General features: G+C 36.1%; 1 protein-coding gene across 8 annotated transcripts in view; it reads right to left on the bottom strand.

Annotated features, from left to right (window-relative positions):
• BLTP1 (bridge-like lipid transfer protein family member 1) overlaps positions 1–12079 on the bottom strand; it is a 189826-nt gene that overhangs the window by 85064 nt on the left and 92683 nt on the right. For all 8 annotated transcript variants that reach the window (XM_058666890.1, XM_058666891.1, XM_058666895.1 and 5 more), the window contains 6 exons: positions 10231–10471; positions 9060–9202; positions 7173–7392; positions 6566–6724; positions 4698–4873; positions 1747–1922 (listed from right to left, as the gene is read on the bottom strand). In XM_058666890.1, coding sequence (XP_058522873.1) covers positions 1747–1922; positions 4698–4873; positions 6566–6724; positions 7173–7392; positions 9060–9202; positions 10231–10471 — 1115 coding nt within the window. The remainder of the gene's footprint in view (positions 1–1746; positions 1923–4697; positions 4874–6565; positions 6725–7172; positions 7393–9059; positions 9203–10230; positions 10472–12079) is intronic.

Genomic DNA, 12079 nt, shown 5'->3' on the forward strand with positions numbered 1-12079 from the left:
GCAGCCAACAAAACTCAGTGGAAACACATTTATTGATATAAACAAAAAGGTGGCTATCACAAAAGGATGAAAATACCCCAGATGAAGTGATGGTGACAAAAAAAAGGAACTCAGAGCTATTTCAGAGCACTGAAAGGACAGAGCATACCACCTGGAAACTATTCCATATTTGTTTCTTTCCTCAGCACAGAAAAGATGCTACAAAGGGAAAGACTTATCAAACTATCCTTTAGTACTAAACACTAGTTTTACTGTTTCTTCTCTTTTCCTATATATTTATTATAGATAAGAAAGTTTTTTTTAACAACTTGGTAAATGTTTTCAAGTTCATAAAAGCAATTATTCCTACTATGATAATTAATTCACAGTTTTAGCTTCAATATTCTTCATCATGGTAATGACTATCAACAAAACCAAGGATTCGCTGGATTTAGCAGAAAAAAAGTCAATGTAGTTTATATCTCTGTATATACTGGAAAGACAATGCAATTTCCTATGCTACTCTGACACTAAAAAAAAGTTCAGATATTTGAATATGAAATAAAATGTTAAAAAGCTATGTTGTCTATACATTATTTCATGGAATTTTATAAAAACTATTACTTTATTAAATTGCTTAAACTTTTACATAGAATGTTTAAAATGAGAAATACCTTAGCTAGCTATATATTGGAAAAAAGTACATTTCACTTAACGTCACCTTGAAAATGCACTAATAGGATGAAACTAAGAATGTTGCCAGGTATGTGCATACCCTGTCTGTTTAAAGAAGTCCCGTTCAAAACAAAATTTCAGGTTTCCTAAAGATTAGTTAGATCCTGTTGGGGAGTAGTATCATTACCTTTGCAAGCAGCAAGGAAGCTGAAAAACTATCCACAACAGTACCTTACAGTAACAGAAGGTTTCAATTTGATCTTGCTACATTTAATTCCCTGTGTATTTGATTCTGATGGCTATTGTTATTCCATTCACTTATTGTTTATAACCATTGTCTACACTCCAATTAAATTAGGCTCTTTTTGCCTTTCACTTGCTAAATTCCTTATCCAGTAGAGTAATAAGCCCTTTCTTAATATAGCGTAAATTCAAAACAATTATCTTGAAAACTAGAAAAAAAAAAGAGGGTGGAAGTGAGGGAGGGAATATCTCTATATTCTTTGAATTGTACAAATCACATATTCTTTATTAAAAACTAATTTGAAAATTTAATTATTTGAGAAAATTGGCTTCTTCTCTGTTCCTGATACAAACATCATCTATTCAAATTAACTTAGAAAGGAAGGGAGTAATAACTTTCATCCCACATGAGAATGGCTCCAAGTCCTGGCTCTACTGACCATTCCAGCTTCCTGCTAATGTGCCTGCTGAGGGGCAGCAGGTCATGGTTCTAGCGGCTGCATCTCTGTCGCCCATTTAGAAGACCTGGAAGAAGGCTCTGGCTTCCAGCTTCAGCCTGTTCTCTGGCTGTTGTGGGCATTTGGCAAATCAGTCAGAGGACAGGAGCTAAAGGTCTACCCAGGTACATACTTCTGTGTGCGTGTGTGTGTGTGTGTGTGAGTGCACACGCATGTGTTCTTAAATCACAAAAGGAAGAAGGAAGAAAAAAGGAAATAAAACTATTTTTATTAACTGGAAATTATCCTTAAGTCCTTAAGATACTAAAGTTATGCTCTCAGAGAAAATAAAACCAAAAAACAACCATATGTTAAAATTCTCGTGTAACATTTTATATAAAAATGTAAATACCTCCGTGCTCTTTTGCCTTTTCTATCTTTGGCTGTGTCTGAATCCACAATATCTGCTCTCAGACAGTCCAAAGTTCCTGAAAATGAAAGGTGTTCTCCAAAATACATTCTGTAGCAGAGAGGCACTGTATCCTGTGACTGGATTCCTGTGTGACTAAGAAGGGGTTTGAAAACAACCTAAAAGACAAATCAATCATATTAACACAATTTATAGTTTCTTGTTTACTAGTTTGTTCTTATTCTGGCCAGTGCATGATATTGCTACACAGTGAAGCAATAAAATGCCTTGTATAACTGGCTCTAATTTTACTTAAAACAAAGATTACTTGACGCTAACCAAATGTCTGAAAGTACAAAAACTATAATCATGGTTTATTTTAAATATTGCTTTTTAAAGAGGCATGAATTTCTACTATTTGCGTCTGAACAGATAAAATTAGTTTCACAAAGTGGTCTATGATAACCTTTTGTGTTAAAATGTTTTTAAACATCTCAAATGTTAAGAGTATCTACCCTATTTTATTATTATTACTCAGTTGTGAGTCTTTTAATATTTATTTTCTGACAGAGAAGTTCTTTTAATAATCATACATGCTTACTGAAACATCTTACACTGGCTAAATATCTAGTCAATTACACAGATACATGTGTTCAATTCCACAGCGTTATACTCATTCAAACTAAGTGCTCACTCCAATTAATGTGTTCTCAACTGTGTACTTGCTTTTTCTCCTGTCACGTTCCAAATACAGATGGAATCCATGCATTTCCTGGTACTCTTTCACTTTAATGATCCTTTTCTGAAGTTTTTTAAAAAATCATATTGAAATGAACAGTGACAATTATTTGATGATGCCACGTCCACTACTGTTCTGGATCACTTTGTTTTGTTGCGCTAGTGAAGGCAGGCCACCTTACAAAGGTCTGAAGGACTTGGGGATAAATTTTACTACAGACTAGAACTTTAGCAAGAAATTTGTTATCACTTACTTACTTGTTTCTTGTGTTTACTTGTAGTCTGATTTGTTACTTCATCCCAATGTAATATCACTATTCAAAGTTCAAATCATTGTCCATTCTCCCCAATCTTTTCTACCTATATATGGTCAATTCTTCATATCCACCTCTTGCTTTTTGACTGACTGTGTTTTTATTTTTTAATCTCAATTTATCATACTGCATGACATCTCTGGCCATGCAAATGACAACTAATACTCTAGCTCCAAATACATGTGACTTCTATGTGCCCCACTACTTCGCTTAAACTCCATTCAGCAACTTTCTAGACTCTATACCCATTATCTCATTTCTTTACCCCATTTTTCTTGCTAACTGTGCTTGAAATCAATCTTCCTGTACTTCAGCAGCTGAGCTGCTAAGGACAATGGGACAAAAGTATATAAACCTATTTACTGATAACTTCAATACTAATACTCAGCACTATTTGGTAATTCTGCTAGGGGTCTGCCATGACCTCACTTTCCTACTCACTCTGACTTTTATACAGGTCAAAACATTCTTATAAAATTTAATATTCATATTTCTGGCAGATTCTTGAGTCTTAATATGCAACATGGCATAGCCATCACTAAAAATATGTATTGAATGCCAGTGAAACCACTAATTTATTAAACGTGCCAAAGAGTAAAAACTTGTTTTCTCACTTTTTAAAAATACGTAGGAGTCTTTTAAAACTACTTCAACTTATTAGAGGAAAAAAAGAATCTCATGAAACTTTAAAGTGCCTGATACACTTTTTTTTTCTTAACATTTATTTACTTGTTTGAGTTACAGAGAAAATACAAAGCTACAGAGAGGGAGGGTGAGACACAAAGGGAGAGAGATCTCCCATCACAACAGCCAGGGAAGGGCCAAACCAAAGCCAGGAACTAAGAGTTTCATCTGGTCTCCCATGTGGATGGCAGCAGTCCATGGAGCATCTTCCACCACCTTTTCTAGATCATTAGCAGGGAGCTGAATGGGAAGTGGAGCAGCTGCAATTCAAACCAGGGCACATATGGGAAGCCAGCATCAAATGCAGTGGCTTTATCCGCTATACCATAAAAGGCAGCCCACACAATTCTTAATGTTACATTACCTGCTTTTGTAAGACACAAACTGAAGCAATCTGCACACCCCCTCTACTGCTATTAATTGTACCTGCTGATGTTCCAAAACTTGTCAGCAACAAGTGTATTCTATAGCTAAAAGATCTCTACATTAGGCTCTAAATTCTGATACTCCTCTTTTCTTTACAAATCGTATTATATCCACTAATCCTTCCTTCTTTTTTTCATCATGACATCCTATTTCCTCATAAATATGTTGGAGACTCTTCCTATTTCCTACAAAAATAACTTCTCAAGTGTCCCTCTAAACTATTTCTCTTCTGGTCACTCGAATTACAAAGTATGTTTTAGAAAATTCTGTTCTTCGGTCTGCAAATTCAACCAATTAAAACAGAACTCCCACAATATTTCTGCTTTACCTTTCAAAACCACAACCATCTAAGCTTAGAGTGTCATTACCACTGATGTGAACTATTTCAACAACTCATCTTTGATGTCCAGTTCCTATGCTTCAGTCTACATACGTGTGTGTGTGTGTGTGTGTGTGTAGTTTTGGATACTCTATTTAGATACTCCATCCCTCCCTACTGTTTACTAAGTTTTAACATAGCACTTAGGGAAGAGATGTTTAAATTAAACTTTCCAGGTATTTAACTTAGCCATTTTTTTCACAAGTATATTACTGTAAGACACTACTGATTAATGACTGATTTGCACTTACAATTTACAAGTACCTTTAAAAGGGTCCTCCTGTTTCAAAAGAAAGTTTTAGACAAATAGGCACAAAAAATATTCTCTATAGAATTCTGAGGAGCTTTACTGCTTGACAGTTCTAGCTGCCAATCAGGCACTATTCTGAATGGGGAAAAAAAGGCTGGCTCACCTGTGCATCAGCAAGCTGAACTGCAGGAAAGCCTTGGTTGGCTTCTTCCACACCTGCCACATCATCCTGGCTAGTGCTATGCTGAGAATGTGTTCCATCCAAAGTGTTCTGATCACTGGACAGGGCAGTGTTGAAATCTGAGGCTGAGGGTATTGTTGGAAGATTGGGTGCAACACCTAAAAGAGTAAATTATCAAGAATGAAAATGCAAGTTACTGGAAACAGAAAAACATATAGGGCCCAGCAAGCTAATATTTTGAAGCCTGTATTATAACCTCCACACAAAACCATTTAAATTAAAAAAAACAAAAAACAAAAACGCACTTTACGTTACTTCACATACATCGCTATCAATGAAATATGGATTAAATTTCACACTGATATAATACCAGTTATCCTTATACATATATTATAACCAGTAGTATAAAATGTAGGATTTGATGGCTAAAAGATCTGTAAAAAGCAGAGTAGCAGGGCAAAAGCTACAGATGCCACAGAATCATAAGCTTTCCTGTTAAGATATAAATGAAATGGCACTTTTTCCTTCTCTATTTCTTTCATCATTTAATTCCCCCCAAGGAATTGTCCCTTTCTCATTCTCTTCATTTTTAAACTAACTGCACTCTGTGTAGTAGCTGAACTAAATACAAAAAGGTGCTAAGAGCTAATAGAGGCACTATCCTTCTTTCTAAAAGCCAATGGCAAGACCCAAAATGCAATGAAAATTATGCAGTTTGATTCAAAGCTATCCACATGTCAGCAAAACAAATCTACATAATTACATAACAGTCATATTTATGCTTTCATTTTTTTGTATGAAGAGTTGTCACACAAATTTTAGCTGTCTTTAATAATCAACACAAAAGGCTAATCTCATTTATCCTTTAGAAATCTATTATATATGAATTATATATTATATACAGAATATATATATTATAAGCTACGGTTAGTAAATGTAAAGAAATATAAAACAACAAAAATAGAAAAGGTTGTTAAGCCACAATTCCCTCTTTAATTAATTTCCTGCCACTCTTCCTACGTTTTTTGGCAAAGATTTATTTTTTTTTTATTGGAAAGTCAGATTTACAGCGAAAAAAATTTTCCATCCATTGGTTCACTCCCCAAGCAGCCACAATGGCTGCAGCTGAGCTGATCTGAAGTCAGAGAGCCAGGGGCTTCTTACAGGACTCCCACATGGGTGCAGTTGTCCCAAGGCTTTGGGCCATCCTCCACTGCTCTCCCAGGCCACAGGTAGGGAGCTGGATGGGAAGTGGGACTGTCGGCACATGAACCGGCACCCATCAGGGACCCTGGTGTATGCAAGGCAAGGACTTTAGCCACTAGGCTATCACACCAGGCCCTATGTAGCCTCTTTTTAAAATAAATAGCTCTCACTTGTTTTCCTTCTTAAAGAACAAATTTTACTTTATTTCTTATAGTAGTCTCTGAGATTTGGTTACATATTTGTTATGACCATTATAAAGATGTAAGAAGATAGATATTATGTCTCAGAAGAATCTGGATGAACTAAAAAAAAAAAACATTTTCAGCACCACAGGGACATGGGACATGGTATCACAATTACATTTTACACTTAACATTTTTTTCATTTACTCCCTTTGATGTTTTAAAACATACACTAGTCACATTAAACTGAACCTTTAATCTCTTTACAGCAAATAGACAATCTCATATTTGACATATTTTTAGAGGAATCCTGAGTGCTTACTACTCTCAATTGCACCATTACTAAGGACTTTTATAAATGGGCCAATTTCAATGCAATAGTAGTTAACACAATAGAAAATCAAAGTTTGCTATACCTAAGTGTTCATCTTAGGTAGTAACCAAGAATGTATAACTTGATACCTGTTGGAAGGCTATTGTGTCCTGATTTTGTAACAGGAGATTCTTGCACCACACTTCCACGGTTACCCACAGCATTTGACATCCAATTATAGAAACTCACAGACGATGGTTCAGATAGTAACGGGTGTTCAGATAGCATATCAGTGGCCACTGTGTTTCCTGAAAATAAAGTGTTACTGAATATATACTACATATAAACTAAGGAGCTCAAAATGTGATTAATATATAATTATTTTTGAGAAGTAGATAAAATGAATTTCTTTGTAGAAGGGTTAATATCCTCCCTCCATGATGCTGTTATTTGCATATTAAGGCATTTCTAAGTACCTTAGTCTTTCTGTACCAGGAGGACATTCTATGTTGGCTGGTATAGAAAGCACTCCACTCCTAACGCCTAGGTGGATACTAGTGATGCAAATTAAAAGTGTAAAATAAACACAAGAAGAGGCGAAAAGTTACAACTGGTGCCTAAAATATTTTCCCAAACGTGTAAGGTGTAGTGTGAAAGATTAGTTACGTAACCAAAGTACACATTTGAAACTCAAATTGTATCTTCTGAATTTTCGCATAAAAGCAAACCCATAGTTGCCAAAGCTGGAGGACGCACCTGTTCTCGTTAAGGAGCTGCTTTTCACAGCTGCAGTACTTCTCTGAGGAGTCCCTTCCAGCAGGTTGTGCAAGCTTGGGAAGCTTCCGGTCAGGTAGCTAAGCAGGCTCTCCTTCCTGGGACTCTCCTTGACTGCCATCCCAGCACGTCCCATGTGCACAGGAGAATCCGTGGCAGTGTCTCCACTGGTATAGCTCAAAGAATGATATGGATGAATGCCCTATTAAAGGAACAACACATGATTCATGTTTACGTATATAAGAATGACTGTGAAAAGCTACAATTACGACTATTGTTGAAACAGCTAGTGATTCTGAAAATTAATATCAAAACTGATCCTGTATACTAAGATTATTATAAATCTTGAGGATTAAAAATACTTTATACGATTATTATAAACCTTGAGGATTAAAAATGCTTTACAACTTTAAATTACAAAGAACACTCACTCATTTTAACCACCAATCATTAATTTCCATCTAAATCTGAAGAATTTTCTGACAAGAGATACAGATCACAAAACAGCAGCTTACAGAAAAGATTATGGCAAATAGAGAAGAGCAAGAAATAGAGTTTATTCAAGAGCAAGAAATAGAGAACCAGAATTTCAGAAGCGTATGGATAGAGCATATGTAGGAGTGCTAAAGAAATATAAGCAGCTAAAGGAAAAAAAGATGTAGTCTGAAAAATTCTTTGCATCACCATTTGTGTACTGAACTAGTCAACAGACAACCAGATACAATCTCTTACATAAAACATTCCCTCAACATTCTTTAAAAAATAAATGCATTGAAAACAACTCATAGTATGACTGATATCATCCAAAGTCAAGTCTCATTCTTGTTAGAAACTAGAGAAAGTAAGTTGTCTAGCTTCAGCAACTTTCACTGGAACTTTCTATCACAGTCAAATCATTACCTGTTGCTTTAAATGCTCTGAAAAGAAAACTAGCAAAGTTTAGAAATACAATCCACAAAAACATGTATTTTATTGTAAGATACTCTGTCCTAAACATTTTTCATATAGTAACTCAGTTATTCCTCACAACAATTTTCTAAAGAAGGTTACTTTTCTAATTTCCATCTTACAGGTGAGGAAAAATTTTAGTCACATAACAACTAAGTGGCAAGGACAGCATTCACTTCCAAAACAATCTAGTTTCTAAGGTGGAAATCAAATTACAGTATCATCTGTCTCTTACCAAACAATCATTACATTTCCTAAAATGAAACAAGTTAATTAAAATGACAGAAAAGTCAAAAGCGAGGTCAGGTGTTTGTCCCAGAAGTTCAGACACTGGTTAGGCACCCATGCCTCATTGCCACAGGGCCTAGGTTGGACACCTGGCTTTGGCTCCAGCTTCCTGCTGATGCAGATCACCGGGGGAGGTGGGGATGGCAGAGGTGATGTTCAAGTAATTCATTTCCTGCCACTGTTGTTGGAAACCTGTGTTAAGTTCCTAACTCCTGGCTTTGGCCTGGCCAAAACTCAGCCTTTGTCATTTGAGCAATGATAGGGATGCTTACTCATTTTTTTTTCAATTCAATAATTTATCTTGAAGTCTAGTGCAAACCATATATTGTCAATACATTCCTTAAAAACTTTTTCATTAAAATTGAAGATTATAAGATATGCTACATTTTCCATTATTAAGCTTTATTAAATCAATATTATAATATAAAGAATAGACTACAGCTTGGTAGTTAGTTTTCATTTACTATTAACTGATGAGGTACATTTTTAAACAAATGTGTCCAATAAAAACTATTGAAAACGACTTCAGCATAAAAATGTTTTTTGACTATTTAGGAAATGTAATATTTAAATTTGAGGAAATTTTATACAGTTTCTGTTTAAGTAACTCTAACCAAAAATAGCAATAGATACCTTTATTTTTAATGCAGAGTCACTATGAGTATGAGTTTTAGAAAGTTTTCTCATTATCTCAGCTCCAGTTACAGGTCCAGAGCTACCAGGTGGGGGCCGGTTAGCTGTTCCTTCTAGTAGCATTGTGTGTTCACTAACCGTGGCTGAAAAAGTTCAAAAGAATGTGTGAGCGATAGATTATCATGCATTATCTTAAAATATCAACCCCAGGCTTCAATGTCACTTAACTATATTAAATTCAGATTCCTTGATAAATTAGGTATGAGATTTGCTATAATATTTACTCTTTCCTTTTATACTCCACAACCTCAATCCTCCAACTCAGTCACAACAACAGCTTGTATTCAATCTTTCACATGTGCCAAGGAAATGATACAGCAACCCAAAACCAATTCAGCTAAGCTTAAGAAAGTATGTAATGTTCAAAGATTTTTATTATAAGCATCTGCATACAAATAAAAAGTAACTTCACAGGTGCAATGCCCTAAAAAGTAAGCTAACAGCCAGAGTCCCATGTGGGCACCTGGTTGGAGTTGCAGCTGCTCCACTTCAATCCAGCTTCTGCTTATGGCCTGAGAAAGCAGCACAAAATGGCTCAAGTTCTTGGGTCCCTGCACTCTTGTGGCAGACCCCGAAAAAGCTCTTGGCTCCTGGTGCTGGACCGGCTCAGCTCTGACCACTATCACCAAGGGAGCGAACCAGTGGATGGAATATCTGGCTCTAATCTCTAACTCTGCATTCCATATAAAAATAAATAAAGGAACTTCATCACACTATTCTTTCAATTTTTATATTCAGTTGAAATTTTCCAAAAAATAATTGATACATCATACAGGAGAGGCACAGAACTCCCAACACGGTTGACTAAAAGCAATCTTTGCTATGACATATGATAATCAAGTTCTCTTTGGTTGAATACAAGGAAAAGATCCTTAAACATGCACATGAGAAAAATCAGTTAACATACAGAAGAACCCCAACCAGAGGCACAGTTGACCTCTCAGAGGAAACTCTAAAGGCAAGAGAATGGAGTGACATATTCCACATTTTAAAGAGGAAAAACTGTCAGGCCAGAGTAACTTTCCCAGCAAAGATTAACTGTACTAAAAAAATAAGCTATCAGAACTCTGTAGAGTAAGAAAACACACTCCACAGAGGTTTGTAAAATTACCTGCATCAAATTCAAATTCTGCTCCATCAGCACTGGTATCACTTTGAAGACCACCCCCATTGTCCAGCCCAAGTCCATCTTCATGCTCATGGTCAATAGCTATTGGAGGCTTCAGGGGCTGAGCTGGTCGATGTAAGCTAACTCCTTTAAAAGCTGGTGTCACCACAATAAATTTCATCCACTGCCTTGCCAATGCAACTAAACCTTTCTTTAACGTTACCAAAGCTGGAAGCCCATCACTCTGTAAAAACAATGATATGGTTACAAGCAGCCTAGAGTAATAATAATAGCTACTATTGAATCTTTTGCATATGCTATGCTTGTTCATTTAAATCTTACAATCTCTATTTAGATCTGAAAAAACTAAAACGTACACGTTAATTTATCCAAATTTACTCTAAACATCAGAATTTTAAGGTAATCTCTGAACTCCATCTCTTAATATCATATCAACTTTCTGTCATAAAATAATACAAAAATTGGGGTTCTTGTTAACAAGCACCTAATCGGTTTATTATTTTGCTCATGTAAACAATTAAAATGTATTTGAGGTAGTGGAATGATGACTGAATAATGAGGAAAAAATATTTCCTTCAAATATTAGGTAACCACCACCACTTTAATAATTAACAAAATTAGATATCTAAGTTAAATGCTGGCTATTTAACTGATTAGTAGCTGCCTTAAAAATCAAACATGGGGCCCGGCGGCGTGGCCTAGCGGCTAAAGTCCTCGCCTTGAACGCCCCGGGATCCCATATGGACGCCGGTTCTAATCCTGGCAGCTCCACTTCCCATCCAGCTCCCTGATTGTGGCCTGGGAAGGCAGTTGAGGATGGCCCAATGCATTGGGACCCTGCACCCGCGTGGGAGACCCGGAAGAGGTTCCAGGTTCCCAGCTTCGGATCGGCACAGCATCGGCCGTTGCGGCTCACTTGGGGAGTGAATCATCAGATGGAAGATCTTCCTCTCTGTCTCTCCTCCTCTCTGTATATCCGGCTTTCCAATAATAAAAATAAATAAATCTTAAAAAAAAAAATCAAACACATCACCTTCAATATTTACATGTTATATCTGACACTACATGGCAATGACTACAAGAATTTTTTTATTATTTTACTCTTAAAGTCTTAGACTTTAAGTCTTAGAGACTAATTCTTTATCCTCTTTCTTCCTCCCACTTTGCACACTAGGAGATCTAAGTAATTTGCTTAGAGAGATATGATTAAATGCATTTACTTTCAGAGGGGCACCAGCTCCAACAGCCTGCCCTTGTATCCCCAGACTCATAAGGAGGGACGTCTGTGCTTCCTCATCTGAGATGTAAAGCATGTCAGCAGAGCACCAGTCCCTGGGAAATGCCTGCCATACCTCCTGTCCTAAGCTCTCTTCTTGTTGTTACATGAGAAAGTGCACAGTCACCCATCTAATCTTGAACTCCCAGGGAAGAAGTAGAAACCACTACATCAGATTCAGATTAAGCATTTTCTCAAATCTACCATTTTATAAAGATTGTTGACCTGCGTGGCTAATGGTCTGACAGGCAAGTGATAATACTGAAACAACTTTTTCTAATTTTACTAAATATTTTTGCATATTAACCAGAACTTAGAGAAGCAAGATCCTCAAAGCTCTAGAACTAGCATCATTATACTTTATCTCTTTTTCCAGATCCAGAAACAAACTGTATTTATTTTGTACAATCATATATTGTGGCCTCAATCATAAATTAATCCCTATTTCATAAATCATCACATAAAATTTGACACTTGTGATTACTTCCTTGTTTGAAACTTCTCATACCTTTATTTTCTAAGACATAACTCTCCCTAGTTCTCCTACCTAACTTT

The sequence above is a fragment of the Ochotona princeps genome, chromosome 7 (assembly GCF_030435755.1).
Source record: "Ochotona princeps isolate mOchPri1 chromosome 7, mOchPri1.hap1, whole genome shotgun sequence".
NCBI classification, from domain to species: Eukaryota; Metazoa; Chordata; class Mammalia; order Lagomorpha; family Ochotonidae; genus Ochotona; species Ochotona princeps.